Source organism: Anser brachyrhynchus (assembly GCF_964034855.1).
Source record: "Anser brachyrhynchus genome assembly, chromosome: 15".
NCBI classification, from domain to species: Eukaryota; Metazoa; Chordata; class Aves; order Anseriformes; family Anatidae; genus Anser; species Anser brachyrhynchus.
This window is the reverse complement of record NC_137733.1, coordinates 12,791,286-12,810,941: the sequence shown is the minus strand read 5'-3', so window position 1 is coordinate 12,810,941 and position 19,656 is coordinate 12,791,286. Positions and strand designations below refer to the sequence as shown.

The window sequence follows — 19,656 nt, the reverse complement described above, 5'->3', positions numbered from 1 at the left end:
GTGTTCATTTTTTTTTAATGTTTTACAGTAACATATGCAAAGTTCAGTGCCTTTGAACAATGGATCAGTTCCAAATATTCAGCTCTGAACAGTAAAATAAACACTTTAAAAGTTTGTATCACTGTTGCTAGTCTTGGCATTGTTTGTCTCTGCGGTTATCTGGAACAACCATTGGATGAGATCTAGTGATCTGCCATCCTCTTTTTTTTTTGGCAATTTGCCTTTGTTTGTTTGTTTGTTTTTTGTTACCAGTTCTTGATCAGAAGGAAGCATTTAATTTCATAGTGAATTAACTGCTTACTTTGGGGGCCTTTGATTCAGTCTCAAGTGTGCAAAGGACAAGCAGATGAGATGCAGCAATTACTGCAAACTAGTATTTTATAATGCCTGTTAATTTTCTGCTGGTTTTGTCTTTTTTATTGGCAGTTCCCTCAAGGACCAAAAGTAATAGAAGCCACAAAACCAGGCAGTAGGGAGGTTTATATGTTGTTTCATGACTGTTGTATATGATTCTTCATATTCAGCATTAAACTGAGGTGTCAGCATTAAACTGTTTTGTGAACCAGTGTTTTTGCTGATGGGTGAGTTGCAGGATTCCTGCAACTTTTCCAGTCACAAGAAAAACGTGAGCAGTATCCAAGATGTAGACACTCATTCTCTAAATATATTTTACATTGGGTTAATTCTGTTACTAATTAAAAGATGGGCATACACCATGGCTAGTAAGTAAGTGCTAAACAGATTTTTGCTCTGGAAACCAAATGCTAAACAACAGTGCTAACGCTAGACTTTAGTCTTCTGCTTAACTGTGCTAAGGCACTGAAGGTCAGAACTGGTGTGCCCTTGCTGCTCTATTAATAGGGTGCCATACATCTGATAGTTTCCTTTTTTACTTTGTCTGTGGTCCCCCATGTTGTCTCAACAGCAGATTTGCATTAATGAGAGAGTTAATTGACTCTGGTTCTGAGGTGGTCTTGCATTGTGGGCAAACATTTTTGTATGCTCAGTTACTTTCTGTGGTGATGTGTGATATGTCCACAGAAAACAGAATTAATCCTATTTACTATCTGATCTCGTTACATACTGTCTTGTTACAGTTTTAAATGCTATACAATCAACTTTGTATTGTGCTCTCTGGACATATCAGAGGATAAATTTGCTGTTATGTTTTAAATGTTGTGAAGCTCATTTTTTTAAAGCATTTCAAAGTTTTTCTTTTTGGCTCATTAAGCCTGGGGTTTGAGTTACTTGTTTGCCTTCAAAAGCTTGTCGTATTAAACAAGCTAGCAGAGAGCTGGAGAAACTGGAACTTGCAGTGTTAAAGCATTAATTGGTGTTGTGCATCATCCATCAGCAGACGATAAAGAAGCAGTCAGTGTTCAGTGCCTATTCCCAAGGGTTACTCGGTGGAAAACTGCAGGTCTTATGATCTTCATTGGAAGGCTTACATCAATCTCACACGAACAGGCTGTATTCTGCAGTGCTCTAGACTATGGTTTGCAGAGTTTGAGGTGTGGGCTTTATTCAGCATTTTGAATTTTGTTTAGTAAATACAAGAAAATAGCTTCAAACAGAGGGAGATTGCTTTTCCTCTTTTTCGTTTTAGAGGGAAAAAAATGACAGTAGATAGCTCCTTCTTTTCACTGGTGCTAGATGGTTCTCCTCCATCCCCCAGTGAAACCTCCCTGGTAGGGAAAATGTGTCACTTCTCCTCTTCTGCAGTGTGAGGGGTGGCAGAGGTCTGTCCCCTTTGGTTGGGGCCATTCCATTACCCTCCTGCAATTATACCAGCAGCCTCGCTCTCCTCCCTGCCATTGAACAAAAAGTTCTTTCCTTGTTGTAGTTGTTTTTTTTATTATTATTTTCTTTTTTTTTTTTTCCCTCTGTCCAGATCAGTGTCTCACCTGGATGGCCTTATTTTCAGACTTATTCAAAGTTGGCACTTCAGCACTTATTTGCCTGATTTGGATTCCTGGCGGCTCTCCTTCCTTCTCATCCCTCTCCCAATTTTTCACCTGTGATCCACTTCTTGCTGGTTTGATGTTAAGCTGCCGCGGCTGGGAGGATGCAGAAAAGCTCTTCCTGCTCTGGGTGCTGACAGATGTGGATATTGCTTTTCATCAGCCATTCTACAAACAGGCTTATGGCTCTAAGTGAAAAGGAATAAACACCTGTCAGGTGCTATCGTATAGTCTGATGGGTCTTTGGGCTGCTTTGGGGATAAATCTCTGAGGTGACATCTCTGCTGCCACCCTCAAGAGTTCTAATGGCTTTCCTACCTTCCCCAAAGCACTGGAAATGAATTAATGTGCTCTAGGGCTAGGGAACTAGCTGGTCGGATCTCATCAATGAGTTTGTTGGGGCTTCTTGTATGCAGCGGGGAGCATCTCAGATGCCCTGGTAAATCATTCTTCACATAGCAATATTTAAAAGTGAAATATCTGTGGGATAAATCTGTTAGGATCGTGGCCTCACAAGATGGCATCTGCATTTGTGCCCTTGGTTGGAGAGGACCCTGTTTCAGAGAATTGTGCCCATGGGACAACAGGAGACAAACCTGTGCTAGCCCAAGGCACGAGGTCTTCCTAGAGGAGAGCAGGACGGGCTGGCAGCACTCGCTGCCACTCAGTGCTGCAGCACGCCGTTTCATTGCTTGTCAGCTAAAAGTGAGCTGGCTGTGAGAAGGAAGAAAAAAAAAGAAATGTAAATGTCTTCAGCTAATTGCAGTTGACAAGACAAAGGCAGTTTGACTTTCCAGTATTAATTAGCAAACCCATACTAATTAGCTTGTATAAGCACAATTCATGCTTCTTTCCTTAAATGCAATTAATATTGCAACTGAAGACGTCTCTGGGCTGTGCCGCTGTATCATTAACATACTTTACCCTAATTAGACACGGCCAGTAGTGGCTGGAGAAATGAGTTTGTGATTACAACCATAAAAAATCCTCTAATATTTTATATCCTTCAGGGAACTTGAACCTAGAATTTATTTTTTGATTTAAGAAAAATTACCCTTATCGTTGTGCTGTGTAATTATAACAATGAAACTTTGTTTTTTCTCTCCCTCTAACCCTTCAGTTGTTTATTTTTCTTTATTGCAACGTTGAATGCCTTCCTGTTAGAAGGAAACAGTACCTGCGCAGTCTTCTGAGAGATGGTACATATCAGAGTCACCAGTCTGCTCAGATGACTTAATTTTCCCCCACTTCTGTGAGTGTTCTGTTTCCTTTCTTCTTTGCTGAAATAATGTTTTTGTTGTTGTTGTGTTGTTGTGCCCTAAGCACGCTTCTTTCCTACAATTTTTGTGTATTTATGAGCACTTTTCTGACAATTTTATCAGCACTGGAAGTTTCCTTTATCAAGGGTAGCGTTCAGACATCTTTACTTGCAGGATGTGCCAGGAGATGGCTCGTAGTGTTTGCACCTATGGCTGCCTGTTTTGTGGTCCCAGGATCTTCCTACTTATGGTATGTTAGTTTAATGCTCGTGGCATAGAGCTAAGGGCTAGCTTCACTCACACCTAAGTATTATTTATGGAAAATGCTTTCCTGATTGTTTCATATTATTCTTTCTTTCCCTGATGGAGGGAAGCAGAAGATACTTCTTTCTAATTTTCATTTGCATTTTTCTTATCCCTACATAGAGAAGACAAAATAGTTTGGCTCAGGCTTGCCACCCAGACAACAGCTGTGATCCTTGATCTTACACTTCCCTTCAGACTGGTTCTGTAGCAGGAGGCATTCATGTCAAGACTTTTTTCCACCATTAATCCCTGAGGGAAGTGAGCCTGGTATTTAGAAAAGAAAAGTATCACCTGTATTTTCACTGCCCTGAGGTGCTCTGGGTATCTTTGGCTTTCATCTTCCAAAGACAGCTTGGCCCGTGTGGGCTCTGAAATCTAGACTCCTTATTGGACCAAATTATATTTCATCCTCCAGCAGATTAAGAAGGATGGATATAAGAATCAGAAGAATTGTTCAGCAGGGTGGGAGGTAAAGATGATTTGAAGTCCAAGGACGTAGTCATCGCAAAATGAATGGCATAAAATGAATGTTCTTACAGAAGAAATAAAGACACCTTGAAATGACAATAATGAGTTCCTCTTGCCTTAAGCAAATGTATTTGCTAACCCTCTGCAAAGAACAGGAAACCTTTATTTAAGGGCAGCAGGTCAGGAATAGTTAAGGAGCCAAATCATGTGTTCAGTCCGATGAAACCGTAATGTTTGGGATTAACGTAAATGTCAGTGGCTAGCTACATTGATGTTTATCAGGAGAAGTAATGAAGACAGTAAGGAGGATACAAGGAAGAAATCAGCTCAGAGAACACTGTACCTGATATAGTTGGGACCTGGCTGCTAACTGGAAAGCAACGTGGAAAAGTTGCAGAGAATTTGGGAAAATCACAGTAGGCATCAATACATAAACAACAAGACTTACATATACATCATATACATATACATCAATACATAAACAACAAGGTTTACAGTGTTCGTAAACCATTTGCATTACTACTGAAATACTTCACTTTCTAACAGTTCCATCAGACCTCCAGGGCATTAAGAACTGTAACTTTTGATACCTAAAAGAAATACCTGGTGAGGTTCAAAATTCTGTTGCATTTTACTTTACAGATGGTAACGGTGACAGGAAAGAAGTGAACTTTGGTACAGGAAGAGCAGCCTTAGATAATTGGGCAATATAGCTAATTTAATTCTTGTATGAGAGTTATTAAACATAAAGCAAGAAATACAACAGACAAGACACAAGAATGACAAAAGTGGTGCTCATTAGTGGAAATGTTAATTCTCCGTATTATCTACAGTAGGCTGGCAATTAAATGTGGGATTAGAGTACCAAGGCACGTGAGTTAGAAATGAAGCTCTGACAGAACAGGCATGGAACCAACAGGTTGGGAGGGGAGGGAAGATAACCAACCAGGGCAGGAAGCCTCCATCTATCAAAAGTGTATTTGGTCATTTCCAAATTGATTTAGCAAGATGACAGCAAGCCTCCTTAACATTTGACAGATTTTCTGCTAGCACCTTATATGAGACTAGCAAGCCCAAGACAGATGAGTAGTGTGACGTTCAGCTGAGCAGCAGCGTGAACACAGCAGTGGTTTTTTAGTAAGGCAATTTTAGGCAAATACACAGTTCTTAAATCAGACTGAAAAACATGAATCTGGTTATAAAGAAACAGCAAAAAAGTTGATCTAGAATGAAATGATATAGTAACAGAAGACTGGCAGGAGGATTCTTCAGGTCATAAAGTCCAGTCCTTTGGTAACTGAGACAATTGCAGCATGTAGATTAGTTCATAAATTTATCAAGCTTGCCCTGACAGTGCTTAGCTTGTTTGTCCCATTGCTGTCACTGAAAGACTGCTCTGATAGCTAGAAATCTTCTAATTCCAGCTGAAAATATATGTGCAGTTAATATCCTTTCTTTTTTTTTTGTGTGTGTGTTAATTTCCTCCTTAAACTCCAGTGACTGTTCTTCCTCCCTCATCTTTATGCTGTGACATATTTATAGAGAACAATTGTTCTCTCCCAGCATTTGCCTAGGTTAAACAAATCAAGCTCTTCCAGCGTTCTCTTAGAACAGGCTCCTCAGGCTCCTCACGAATCCTGCAGCTTTCTTTAAATCTCTTCCCCTTTTCCTTTGTTTCCTTTGACAATCAGTAACCAGAGTGGTCACATCACTCCAGGTGATTTTTCAGCGGTAGCTTGTACAGGAGCATCTGCTACAGGAGCATCTAGTCCAGGCGGGAACCTGCCTGTGCTGGATATAGCTCACCTCTTCCATCATGGAACCCCCTTTGTCATTTCCGCTGCCACACAGCACTGGTGGTTCCTGTTTGTCCTGTGATCGATCCATCCACCCAGCTCGTTGTCCTTCTCTCTGGTTTCCGACTGATGAAGACTCAGTTTATAGGAGAGGTTCTTGCTGTTGGTTGCTGTTTGGGAGACTTTCCCTGTTATGTTTCAGTTCTGCTGCTGTCCCGTCAGTCTTTCCCTAGCTTGTTCCTTCAGACATCTTTATGCTCATCTGTGATAAAGCTGCCGAGCTTTGTGTTATCAGTAGTTGTTGGCATTCATATTTTTGGCCCGAGATTTTCAGCAAATGTTGTTAGTTTTAAATATGTTTTCACGATCGATGTCTGAGTCCTCTTTCTGTCTGCCAGGTAGCTTTATTTCAGCAGAGCCATTTGTTGCTTCTTTGTTCTGTATATACTTCACAGTGTTAGTATTCACATTTTTCATTTTCTCTGGTGGTCCTTTTAGTTTAGAAACATGATTTGTTGGAAAGAGTAGAGTGAGTGTGCAAGTCATTGCTGTCCCATTTCAACTCTTCTGCCTGTGCTTTTACTGAAGAGCTTTGGCTTTCCAGGTGAGCAAACCCTGGAACAGAGAGGTAGGAGTACTCAGAGCATCTCTTCTCCTCTCCTTTTCCTAGATGAGAGCTCGCTGTCAGTGCTTGTTGTAAACAGGCACATTAAAATTAGTCCTTGCTGTTCCCCACGGTGTAGGAATATAGTGAGCTCTGAGGAGCAGAAACAGGATTTCTTGTCCTCAGTATTAGGAAATGATGAACGGCCTCGGTTAGTTATGCTGCATCTGCTGCACGTTCCACCTTGGAAAATTCATGTTCGGAACAAAGCTGTGGCAATGTCAGAAACATCTGCTGCATGTGACTGCGGGCAAAGCAGGGAGAGTTGTGAACGCGTCGGGGTCTTGGCAGATGAATGCCAACCAACTGTTTACAGACCAGAGAGGGGATCGGTACAGCACGTTAGACTTTCACACATTGATGTCTAATTGTGATTTTAATAAGGTTAGAAGAGACTTAGTCAATTCTTGTGGTTTATCTCTGTTTTAAGAATCTAGCCAGGCACATAGGATCAAGTAGTACATCCCCTTCAAATTAAAAACAAATAAACTGTCTGTTTAAAAGTCCTGTTGCACAAATGAACCTGCTGTTGGATCCATTAACATTAAAGTTTTATGGAACCCGGCAGCACCGTTTGGTTTCAACAGGACAATTTTCATTTTCTCATGGAAGATGGTAACAGCTGACACAGGTTAAAACACTTCCACACGGCAGTGGAAGAAAGGTAGCTGCCTGAAGTGTAGCGGTGCCGTACTGCTGCTCCTTCCCTGGGCTCCCCGTGGGAAAGGAGCTGCTGGACTGGGGGAAAACAGCCTGACCCGAACCTGGATGGCGATTCTGGCTCCTCTGAGCCAGACAGTGATCTGATTCTGATGGGACAAAATAATTTATCTCCATCTTGCTTGTGGCAAGGTGGGGAACTGGTTTCTTCCTGCTCTCCCAGGCCTGGGAAGTTGTACCTGCATCAGAACAGGGCCAGCCTGAGCGATCTGAGCTGAGAGATGCAGCTCTGGAGGCACAATTTATCCTCAGCAGGAGAGAGGATGTGCAGATCTCTAGCTACTGGATTTAGGGAAGCACTGAGGGCATGTTCAGTGGACGTGCCTGCAGATCAAAGATTGCTGGATGCTTTTCTTCTTGCCCAGGGCTGGCTTTGTATGTACAAAAAGTGAGCTAAAGGCTTAAAAAAAATTGTTTCAAGCCTGTTTCAGTCCTTGCACTGACAGCCTAATCAGCTTGCTCCATTATTTGTTTTGCTTTCGATCTCTTTCTGTTTGAGTGCCATTAGAAGAGCTCGCTCCCAGTGTTTTTTGCCTTTTGCTGTTAAATGCTGGAGGTAGGTAGTGCTGGTGGCAGGCTGGGGTCTCTCTGAGCTGCTCTGTCAGGGCAACAGAGTCCTCCAGCAGGAGCTGTGAAACCTAATTTATCCGCAGAGACAAGAAGATCATAGAGCACAATTCTTTCTGTGACCTCTCGGTAAATAATGAATGGCAGAGCCCTGCCTTTTTGGAATCGCTTAATTGAGGCTGACAACTCTTTGTTGTACTACAGGATCTAGCTTGTCAGGAGAATTTTAACTTATTTATGAATATTTCATTAACCTCTAAAGACTGGCTGTATAAAATCGAGCTCCTGCCAGGCCCTGTCCTGTTGATGGTGTATGCAGTGCTAATGTCACCCACGGCACATCTATTACAGCTTCCCTTCCCCTCAGAGCTGAGCTTCGGAGCTTATTGTTGGTGGCAGCAGGAACATGTTCACCAAAGGTTAAAATGCCAGGTTTCTGCTTTGGCACCAGGACTGAACATGCGGTATTTGAGAGGGAATTGACTTTTTGCTTTTTGTTCCCTGATTGCTTGCTGGCAACTGAGGGAAACCACAGGCATAGTCCCAATAGGCCAAAATGGGCAGAGTGATCTTGGCAGGCCCTATAACCTTCACTATTTTGCCCAAGGAGGGAGATTTCCCACTTTTTACACATTAAAAACCCACCGCCTGTTGTGGCAGAAGGTCCACACGAAGGGTCATCGAGCTGGAAAACCAAGAGTGCTCTTCCATCTCCTCGTCGTAGTGCGTTCTCCAGGAAGGGTTTGGGGAACCAGCCTCCTTAAGCATCCGCCGCTTTCTTGAGGGCATCTGGAGGGTTCTGTCGAGTGAGCTGCCGCTTTCCCATGGCACTGGCCGTGTCCCCATCCCTGGGGATGCACAAAACACCCCGAGCATGAAGCCCTGGTGCGCCCCGCTCACCTTTCTCTGCAGGGACGTGCCGGCAAGCCGTGCTCCCGGCTGCGGTGAGCTGCCAGGCGGGGACGGAGTCGTTCTTAAAAGCGCCTTGACGTGGGCTGGGGGCTGTTCCTGGGAGCTGGAACAAGAGGATTACGTTCGCTGTTTCAAGTCCAGCACTCAGTGAAGGCTCCTTTGTTCTCTTACAGTATTCAGCAGAGATTGATTCCACTGTATTTAGGTTAGGAGATGAAGGAACAAAAATGGATGTTAGGTTCCTCTTTCCTTTTCCTCTTTGATCTTCTTCCCAGGTGGTCGCTTGAAATGCATAGGTTCTTCTGTGACTGCTCATTATGTGATGATTTTTCAACAAGAAAACTGATGGGGGGGAGGGAGAGGTGGGATTACAAGCTACCATTTCACGAGAATTTGTTGACTGAATGCTCCAGAAACTGCTCAAAGGTATATTTTCAGGAAACAAGCTGTATTCAGAGTTTGCACGGAGGAGGTACAACGTCTTTGCAGGCTTATTTGGTGCTCTGCTACCGAATTATCGTGGTTAGACTTGCTTCTAGCAAAAGTGCCTACTTCTGTGGGAAAGAAGTGACCAGAGCCACGTTTGCCCCAAGAACAGCCAGCTTCATTGCACCGCTGCCATGGCTGCACGCAGAGAGGTTGCAGCACGTCGAGTGCTGAACCTTGACAGGTTCCCTAGGACTTGTGCTGTGTTTTGCTCTTCTAACCAGGAGTAACGGGTAGGAGGTGTCAGCCGTTTAAGGCTAATTACTCCGGAGCTTCCTTCTCTCGGTGGACACCAGCTGTTTTGCTGTCCCCGGTGGGAGGAGCTTTCGGTAGTAATTAAAGGAAACAGTCAGCTGCAGGCTGGGGAACGTGGTGGAGCGAGGCTGATAACGGCGGAGAGGCTCTGAGCTGAATGAACATGGAAATTAGGCGATCCTTCTTCAGAATGAGCCGTCAGAGTGAAGAGACAGGGTTTTGAACGTGGAGCTGTCAAGGATGTTCTGCTGGTGCGCGGCGGCGGCGAGGTGTCGTAGCGGTGCCTGGGGAGGAGGGCTTGGGAGCTGCAGCAGGGCAGAGAGGGGCAGATTGCACGTTTGTTCCTTCTTCTGGAGCAGAGAGTTGAAATCTGTAATTACACTTGAATAAACTCATGGGTTTAACTCAACATCTCCACTCCGCTCAGGACATTTGCTCCTCTTCCCCTCAAAGCATCTGGTTTCATTCATATTGATCTCTGAGCCAGCTTCCATCCTCCTGAAATGTCTGCTAATGCTTATTTCCAAACTGCCACATCTCTCAGGCGTATGGTTTCACTTTTAGGTAGCCTTGCGTGGAGCCACGAGCTGGACTCAGTGATCCTAGTGGGTCCCTTCCAGCCCGGGATATTCTGTGATTGTATTTTGCAACCAAGTACAGGAAAGAGAGAAATAGAGCATGAAGTGGGGAATGAAGCTCAAGAAGACAAAACTGTCAAAACCGTAGTAAGTTGGCACCCATGTGATGAACATGGGTGACGTGCTGTTGACATGCAGTGGATTGGTGGGTGAAGCACCTCCAATTAGACATTGTTGCTCATCAACAACAACCCGATGAGCGCAGCACCTGCCGGGCTCTGCGGTTCTGCTGGGGCCAGGTCCAAGGCAGGGTGCGGCGATGGGCAAAGGGAGGTGGGTGGGCGCAGGGTTGGCAGCTCTGGGGTGTGCTGAGAGTTAAGCAGGGGCAGGGCCCTAGGTAAAGGCAATTTGGGAAGGCTGTGGGGCACGAGAGGCTCAGCTTGCTGCGTGGGCTGTGCTGGGAAGGCTGAGGTTTGGGGGCACAACGTGGTGATGCTTCCTTCACGCAGACAGCGGGGTGTGCAGCTCAGGCTCCTGACCGATGCTGATCATACGTGAGCATGGGAAGTTTGGGACCACCGTGGCGTTGGCCTTATTTTGCATAACAGAAGCTGTTCCCTGTGGCACACCATAACTGTGCGGTTACATACGGAAACCTTAGGATAACTCATTATTAACCGCGTATCTGTGCATCCGTCCTCTGCAGCTGGTACGGGCAGAGCCGTGTTCCTTTGCAGCAGGGCTCATTGTGGCTCGCTGAAGCTGCTTGGAGTTTCACCAAGTTGCGCTTGTGCAGCACAATGTAGAGGGGAGGTGTTTGAAGGAAAGCTGTGGGCTGCCTGCAGATTGGGAATCAGAGGGGAGAGAGGTGAAAGCTCGTTAGGGCTCCCTTGGGCTAGATGAATTAGTTAATGACTATGCTGTGCTTTGAAAATGCAAATGCTGTGTCAGAGCTAAGTCTGATTATAATAATCAATCTTCCTTTTGAGAGGGTGCTGGAGATGGGGGGGGGGTGGGGGAAGAGAGGGAAGAGACTGGGCCTGAATTTTTAGATCCGAGATTCTCCGCTGTCCTTAAGGAAACCTGCTGCTGCTGCCGGAGCGCTCGCAGAACCGCCGAGAGGCAAAGGTGAATTTGGGAGGAACGCTCCTTGCAGGCGCTGGTGGCTCCTTGGCAGGCTCAAGTTAATTTTGTAATTTCGTTGCTTATGATTGTCCTGGCTGGTAAGGGAGGCGTTGGCGCCTGCTCGTGTGTGCGAGCTACCCCTGCTAATAGCAAAGACAGAAACTGCCTCATAAGCAGGATCCTCAGGGGATGGCGAGAGAGGAGGGTGGCTGCTGCAGACGTCCAGCAGTGACAGCTCCTTCTCCCTTGGCACTTTATTCGTTTGTAGCAAGCGTTCCCAGTAATTACGCCTCTTAATTTAGGAGAGTGAGTGGGAGAAAGGAATATAAATTTGTGTATTAACTTTAGAGATTGGAAATAGGGCAAGCGAACCTTCTCTCTGGGAGATTATATTTGGAAATGAAATGGAATGACATTCAGTATAAACTTGAAAAATTGCTCTCTTTTTACTGCAACAGGAGGAGAAAAAACACAATCCAGACTCTATTGGAGAGAAGCAGAAGTCAGCATATGTCCATTTCCCAGTTTGTGTGTATCAACAATAATATATATGCATGAGTACGTTTTTAAGAAACTGTTTGCTGGAAGCTTCCTCCTAGCCCCGTCTCCTCAGTGATAAAAGCACGCCGGGTTTGTTACAGATTGGGTCACCCATAGAGAGTGGCAGCTCTCAGCTAGCTAGCCTTTGTCTTTAAAGAGGAAAAAATATATTTATTATTTTGGTTCAACCAAGTGGGAAATGGGTGGTTCTAAAATACTTTTTACTGAATATCTGATTTTCTTCGGTTTTATTGCTTTTGTTCTACAATAGCATCAAGGATTCATTTCCCTAAGAAAACGCACCAGCTAATCCTGGGCTGCTTAGCCTGTTTCTAAATGACAAGCAATATTTTGCTTTGCAAGTGTTGTCCTATTTCTTTGAAGAAGAGTTAGGTTAAAGAAGAAAAAGGCGCATTTCATTAAGAAATGTGGTGAGGCTTCATTCCCCCCACGTGTGCTTCTCTGCAGGTGTTACAAGGGAGCAGCCCTTCAGCCTGCGGTGAGCTGGGTGCAGGGAAGAGGTGGGACTGCCTTTTCTGGGCAGAATGATCGATGGAAGTGCTCAGCGTGCCATTTTACTACCTCGTAGTATTGCTGGACACTGAAATTAAGCTCAGTGGTGTTTATGTATGTTGGATTTCTGTACTGACACCGTTATTTGTAAGTTTGTGGACATCAGGAGGTCACCAGGCTTGTCGTACTTGCCTGTGGGAAGAGAGGTAAACAAGATCCTTAGTCACTGCTGCATCCTTTGGAGAGACGCACAAACAGCATCGCTGGAGTAACTGGCATATCGAGCGCCAGGGGAACGGTAGTGTGCCTCTTTTCAAACCTCAGCATATGGGGTCACACTCAGGGTCCTATTTCTCTGTTCTAGTCTATTTTAGCACACGCTCTTTCCAGATCTGCTTGGTTTTCATACGCTTAAATATTTATGTATTTAAATAGCTTCTTAAATTGTGTTGAGACTTGTAGTCAAACACAACCTCTCAATTCACCTTTCCACGGTGGCTCCATACAATTCAGTTCCTATTTATCTCTGCTTTTTAAAATCAGCTCTTTTGCTGAGGAAGGCCTTTCAAAGGACGTTGCATCAGCCCATTGTTAACTAAACCTTTAGACATTTATAATAGATTCAGCATTTCCTGCTTTTTACAGTTCCAAGACTGCTGAATGATGTGCAGACACACTTCATCAGGATAAGACTGCTGTATCAGCCCCTCACTAAAATTCACTCATTATTCAAGTAATAGCTATATGTTTCCAGCATGTGTTCTATGAAATACGTGTACATGATGTGGAAAAAAAGAACCGTCCCTTTTCTCAACATGCAAAGTTGAAGTACTTCAGACTGAGACCTTTTTGAATCTCACTACCTAAAATGAGGCACCTGAACAGAGAGCTGGTCATTATTTTGGGCAGTATGCTCCGATTTGCACAAGTCTGGAAATGCAGTTTACAAGGGTGACTGGTTTAATTTAGGAAGTTAAGTCTATAATAAGTCTCATTTTGAAGATGGGTGTAGAGAGTGGGTGAGCAGGATGCTTTGGAAACGCTTGTCTTCAGGAGCTGCTGGAATCAAGGGGTAGGAACAGTGGGTCTGTGGTGTTGCAGAGACTCAGAGCACTTGCTTAGGAGGGGACAAATAGGGGTCAGAAATGACAAATGCCAGAAATACACTAAGAAAATCTGATGTCTAAAATAAGGCTCCGTTTCTTCTAGCTGTCAGGAGATGAATTTATAATTTTATATTTCTCCTGTCATCTCAGAGGTCTTTAAATAATTCGTACAGAAGAGAAAACCAGAGAGGAACACATTTTTTACGCTGCTGTGGGTGTTCGCTATGTCATTAACACTTGGAGGAGAACCACCATCTTGAAATCCTGTCCAGGCAGGTTTCAAAGTAAGGCTGAAACAAGAAGGATATTTCATTTAATTAAATACCAGATGAAAATCCACGTTATTCTTTCCTCTCCTTCTTGGATTGTAAATAGTAATGACAGTATTTACTTGGGAAAAAGTGTTTGCATTTCACCTTTTGGACTGTTCGTGTATGTGGTCATTTGGAAATTATTCAATATGCTAGATGTGCCCTGATCATTTTTGATTGGCAGCAATGAAGCTGAACTGAAATCCATGTTTATGAAGTGAAAGAGCAGAAAAGGTTCTGGATAAATGGGATCAATTCAGGTTGAGAGCAAGAGGCTCCAGTGTATTCTGAAAAGAGAACATTGCATAGTCAAAATGTTAAGTACCTGTTTATGTGTTTTATTCACGAGTCATGGGCTCTGACACTACTCATTATTCTGCCCTTTCCAGTGTCATAAAAACCTTGGATGACTTAAAAAAAAAAAAAGGGGGGGGGGGGGAGCTTGGCTTCTTTTCAGGTTGCTAATATATTCTGAATAGTGGGGCTATCACTGGGGGGCTGATCATGGAAGATGTTAACCCCGAGGCTCCTGCAAGAGTTGTAGGTCCCTCTAGTGCAGTTTTCAGAATAAGAGATGCGATGTGGTATTAGGGGACGTGTTCTCCCTCATGCTGGTTAAAAAAGCCAGATCAACATAAAAGGGAGCTGGAGGATCGGAGCCCGACCTAGGTCGTTTGGTACTGAATGGGGGAATAGAGCACCTAGCGGTAATTTAAGCAGCCTCTTTCCCTACTGGGTAATGGATTCTACTGGCTTAATGTATTCAAAATAATAAAAGTTTAGCTCAGCCAGTTACGTAAAATTGTTGATAAAAACTGGAAGAGTTTAGACAGGGATGTTGAGTTAGTCCAAAAAGCGGAAAATGCCCGCTGAAGGCAGTAGCTGGTAAACAAGTGAGACTGGGACTAGAAATTAATTGAGCATAAGGAATGTGTTGGGAATTAGGCAGAATAAATAAGAAACTGTTCCATTCTGTATCTTTTCTTGAGGCCGTTCTTTGCCACTGATACCAAGAGGACAAGTGAACAGAGAGGGACAAACTTTGCCACCGCAGTGAGTGATTTCATGTTCATTGCCTGGTCCTAAGAGCTATCCTGGGAGGCTGTGTCATAGGGATGGTCTTGGTAACATCCCCAACATCCCCACGCCTCTTAGATTTGCACAAAGTTCTGAAAATCATGTAGAGTATGGGTTTGTACTTCTCTGGTACTGCCTTCCTGTCGCTTATTTTCCTTGGCCAGTTCTGCTGCCTTTTTCCTTTGCTTTCTGTCTTGACCACATCACGGGCAGCACTGGGAATGTCCCGCCGGAGGAGGTGGCAGCGGCTCACACAGCACCAGGCTGGGGCAAGTGTGTCGGGTCTGCCCAGAGACTGGTGAGAACATGCCCTGCTGGGGTTGTCCCATAGGTGAAACTGCAAGCAAGAAGCAGGTTTTATCAATGGATTCCTTTTTTTTTTTTTTTTTTTTTGCTTTTCTTGCTGTTTTCTTCGTTCTTATTCTGTGAGGACCTTTTTGCTTGCACTGGGCTGCCTTCAGAAAAGCAGAATTGGATCCCAACAATAAGCTGCTTCAGCTTATCTCAACTAACTTTCTTTTTGCCCTGAAAAAGACATAAATAACATTTTTAATATCCTCTGTGAGATTGGCAGGCAGGGATGTTTTCATTGCTGAAACCCTAATAATTAAAAAAAGCAAGCAACGTTTTTTTCAATGAAATATTTAATACCTTAACTGTTTTACTTTCTTTATTTTTCATAAAAGGTTAATGAGATTTTAATGGCAATAATTTGCTATGACATGACGTTGTGCCTTGGTCTGAACTTGAAACACTCCGGTAGTTTTAATCACAGTTCAGGGAAGCAGGTTTGTGTCAATGCTGAACCACCCCAGCTGGTTTGTTCCATGAAGTTCACACCGTGCCCTCCTCTCTCTTCTCACTTCAGGGACATCAGATTTACAGTCCAGGTAGTTTTGGCACATGAAAATTGGGAAGACGCAGAAATGTCTTAAAATGCCATGACAGACCCTGTGCCCTTCCCTCCTCATTCTCCTGAACTGCTTGTTCTTAGAAACCCAGCAGAATCTCATCATGCCACTACTGGCACTAATTTGTCACTGCTGAATCTCAAGCAAGACGTGCTCTGATGCTTTTCACTGCAGCGCTCACTTCAGCATGCGTGCATTCGCTCTCCCATCTCCCTTTCCCATTACACACTCCGTTTTTCCCTTTCTATGAGACCCCAGATCGCAGCAGCACATTACAGGCCCCGTCCTCTCCGTTCCCCGTTCTCTCCCAGGAAGGCAGCAGTGATTTATCTGCTCACGTCGGAGCGCAGGTGGTGGTTGGACTCAAGGCTGAGCCCGCTTAGCCTGTGATAAATAACATATTTACCAGCCTCTCCATCCTCAAATGCCATCCACACGCAGTCAGGAAAGCAGCACAGAACTCGAATAGCAAACACATCCAGCCTTCAGCAGACGTGGGAACCAAGAGATGTGATGAATGTTTTCCTGCTAGAAGTAGGTTGGAATTGAAGCATGCTCCTCATCCCAGTACCTTTTATTCACAGTTCTGGAATTATCTGGAGCGCTTGCGTTATCCCCAGCCGTCTGTGATGGGCTGAGCTGGGAGAGATAAGCTCAGTAATCAGAAAATTGAGGGAAGCATTTCTGGCTGTGATAATCTTATCAGGCAGCTAATATACATTAACATTTGTACAGCCTGATGATGCAGGTGGGCCTTTGCTTATTTTTTTCTTCCTGGATGCCTTTTGACAAGCAGAGGGAGAATGCAGGGCTTTGGGGTGCCAGAGAGAAATTTGGCTAAAACCTTTTCTCTGCCCTCCCTCTTCTGCTCTGTCGCTATGCTGTCAGGAAGAGGAGGAGAATAATGCAACCCTGCCTTTTCTGTCCTTTCCTGCTAACAATGCTGCCATGTTCTGTCTGTCTTTTCTGGTAAACATGGAAGGGCAAAAAGACAGTATGTCAAAATCTCAGTTCTGGCACAGCACCATGACTGCACGTGTCAATATGCTTCTCTTCCTCGGCAAATGGGAATTTCTGCCAGCTTGCTGCCGTTGCACAAAGTTTGCCTTTCCGATGTGATTTTTCTCAACCAATCAGTGTTGAAAGGAATGGTATATTGATGGATTAATTCTCTGATACTGAGCTGTCTGTGGTCATAAGTTTTGCATCTGTAATTAGGGCTGGATTGTCCGTAGATTTATTAGAGGAATTAGTCATCAGCTGCAAGAGGCAGATGACAAGGAAGTCCAAAATCTGAAGGATGAGTGAGAAAGAGGTCTAAGCTGGGAGAAGGTGCTGGAATAGAAGTTCCATATATGCTAAGTAATTTCTCTGCTTAGAATTCATAATAAATTGCTTTCTGAGAGGTTTAGAAACTAGTGACATATGTTGTTTATTCATCTGTGCATTGTCTTGATAGCTGAATTAGGAGTGCAGATTTCCGTAAGTCAGGGGACCTGAGAATGGTTGAGTCTGGGTAAGAAGTTCTCATGTCTGTTGAGTTTTGGAGTATTTTCTTGTGAGTTCCTCCCAAAACAAGGCCAGAGGCAGAAGGTATTACTGTTTATCGTTTCTGTGTTCCACCAGATCTACCTGAGCAGCTTGAGCTAGAAATGTATATTCGAAAGTGTTGGAAATATTCCCCAGTGTTTTCGATTCAGTGTGTGTGTGTCAGAGTCGTCCTGGACAAGACAGCATAATTCTGCGGTTCATTTTTTTATGGGAGGAATTGGTGCTAAATGAGGTTGAACTGTCAATACTTAATCTCAGTTACCAGAGAGCTCCTAATACCACACAAATAATTCTCTGCATCTAATTATCCGTGAGAGATGGGTTGGGGAAATCTCCAACGAAGAAACAGAAGCTTTGCTTAGAAAACAACTTTTTGTGCCTCATCTGCTTTGGAGAAAATGTTGGGGAAGGCAAAAGGGAGTGCAGAGGGAAGCAGGATTAACTGAGGTTTTGGCATTCATCTCATGAAGTTGTGCTACACGTCGGTATCCTGAGAGGGGTCTGACCTGTGCAAGGTGTCCTGATTCCTTCCTCCAGCAGAGGAATGCTGTTATCATGTCTCTGATCCCGTTCATTAATATTGGAGGAACTCATGTCTTTTCTCTTCTGCAGCTGGAGGTGGAGATGAAGGTCCTGAAGTCTCAAGAGTGCGCAGCTGAGCAAAGTACTTCCATCACCAAGGAGGAGATTGACTCACTCAGGTAGGCAAGGCTAGGAAGATTTTACTGTTTTCAGTGGAACTAATGAGAAGTTCTAGCTGTTCTCCCTGTCTGCTATGGATATTGCCATCTTATGGTGGAGCACCAGATACAGGATGTCATCGTGCTACAGTACCTGAAAAAGTATATGCATATAGACTGCCTGTACACACAGGCTGCCTGCTATTCAGGGACCAGCAAGGTAACATTGATCAGAACATGTTTTCCTTGTATTTCTGTAGTAGTATTTCTTTTCCTAAGCACGCTTTTTACTTTCTGAATAGCTTTTATGGATGTAAGAAATCCGTGAAGCATTAACAGAAAGCCTCAGCCCCTGATCTTTTCTGCATTTAGATACTTTATAGGCTTTTTTACCTTTTAGGAGGGTACGGACTCTTTTCTTTTAATCTATTTGGGGTCTCTTGCACTCAAGTAATTCATGAGACTGGTTCCTGCATCACTATTCCCCCTATTGAGTTCCTTCCCTGTGGAAACAGCATTGCTGTTTGTTTATTTTGACTGAATCTGGACTGTAAATATAGGATCTGTTGGCGTGTGTGTGAAGAGGTTTAGAATCGAGCTTTTGTAATACTGATGTGCATGTAGCACTGGAGATAAAAAGAGGGATGTTTCCCCTAGTGCATTGCTGCAGATGGCAGAGGGGTACCTGTTGTGATTCAGTGAAAGAGAAGTTACAAAACGGCGTTCCAGCAGAGGATACGTGAGCATTTACAAAAGCTACGGTGAAGCTAGACAACCTTTCCATGTATTTATTAAAGCATTTACAGCTTCCATTCCAAAGCAGGTGACACAATAAATACTGAGCATGGAAAAGTTCATCTGTTTCTGAATGTTTAATAAAGTTCCTTTTATTTAAGCTGAGCAAATCAGATCTTGACAGGCTGAGTTTTTTATTCTCGGCTGATGTAAGACTTTGGCTGGAGTTTCTCTTCTTAATTCTTTTATATTTTCAGCTCCATCACTATAAAGTGTTACTGCCTCTTAGGACTGAAAGCGAGATTTTTGCAGCAAGTGGAATCTTGCAGAAAGCAGAAATTACTGGCCCGTGTGTTATGACTTTGCTCTTGTGCCTTGCCTCTGGAGCTTGTTTTACGTCTTTGAAAGCCCAGTTCCATAGCAGAGGGAAGGTGTTTGAAAATAACACATGTTCAGCTAAGCTATTCCAATAAGTTTTAGGGCTATAAACCTAATCATAGGGACTCACTCCTGGAGTATAGTTCCCTCAGGGTGGTGTAATAGTTCTGAAGACCCAAGGCATACATCTCCCTTTTTTTATTCTATCGTGTGTTTGAGTTCTGGTAGAGGATAATATGCTATGGCTTCCCTTTTTTTTGGGGAGGTTAAACCTGGCTCCATCTGCTTTTGCTTGTTGTGGATGTTTGACCTGAGCTCATTCAGGCTTTTCCTTTGCTGAGGCGCAGCAGACCCTCTGAAACCTGCTGTTTATGCTGCTGCAGGAGTATTCAGCACCTCCTCAGCACCACTAAACCCGTCACTCCTGATTAATATTATGCCTCTCTATCAGTAAAGCCAGCATCCTGTTTGCTGTCTTCTGGGAGCTGAAGGTTTTCAGAATATTTCTGCAGCAGCTCCTTGGTCTGTCCCTCCCCGAGCTGGTATGGGCTGCAGCACCCTTTCATGCAGGGAGACGTTCGGTGTCTATTTTCACCTCCGAGACACATCATTCAGCGTTTATCTTCACTGAACAGCATTTGCCATCTATTACTGAGTAGCTGCAGGGACAGAGCGTGCAGGGGGAAACAGCCGAGTTGCCACAAAGTCTGGGACCACTGCGTATTGCAGGAGGCTCTTGGCAGTGAGGGTAGAGATG

General features: G+C 44.0%; 1 protein-coding gene and 1 long non-coding RNA gene across 6 annotated transcripts in view; both read left to right on the top strand.

Annotated features, from left to right (window-relative positions):
• MAD1L1 (mitotic arrest deficient 1 like 1) overlaps positions 1–19,656 on the top strand; it is a 353,278-nt gene that overhangs the window by 172,556 nt on the left and 161,066 nt on the right. For all 5 annotated transcript variants that reach the window (XM_080556171.1, XM_080556172.1, XM_080556169.1 and 2 more), the window contains one exon: positions 17,719–17,807. In XM_080556171.1, the coding sequence (XP_080412297.1) occupies positions 17,719–17,807 (89 nt within the window). The remainder of the gene's footprint in view (positions 1–17,718; positions 17,808–19,656) is intronic.
• LOC308178120 lies at positions 4–17,709 on the top strand. The gene is made up of 3 exons (XR_013939607.1): positions 4–11,655; positions 12,106–12,136; positions 12,317–17,709. It is a non-coding gene; the product is annotated as an uncharacterized lncRNA (long non-coding RNA).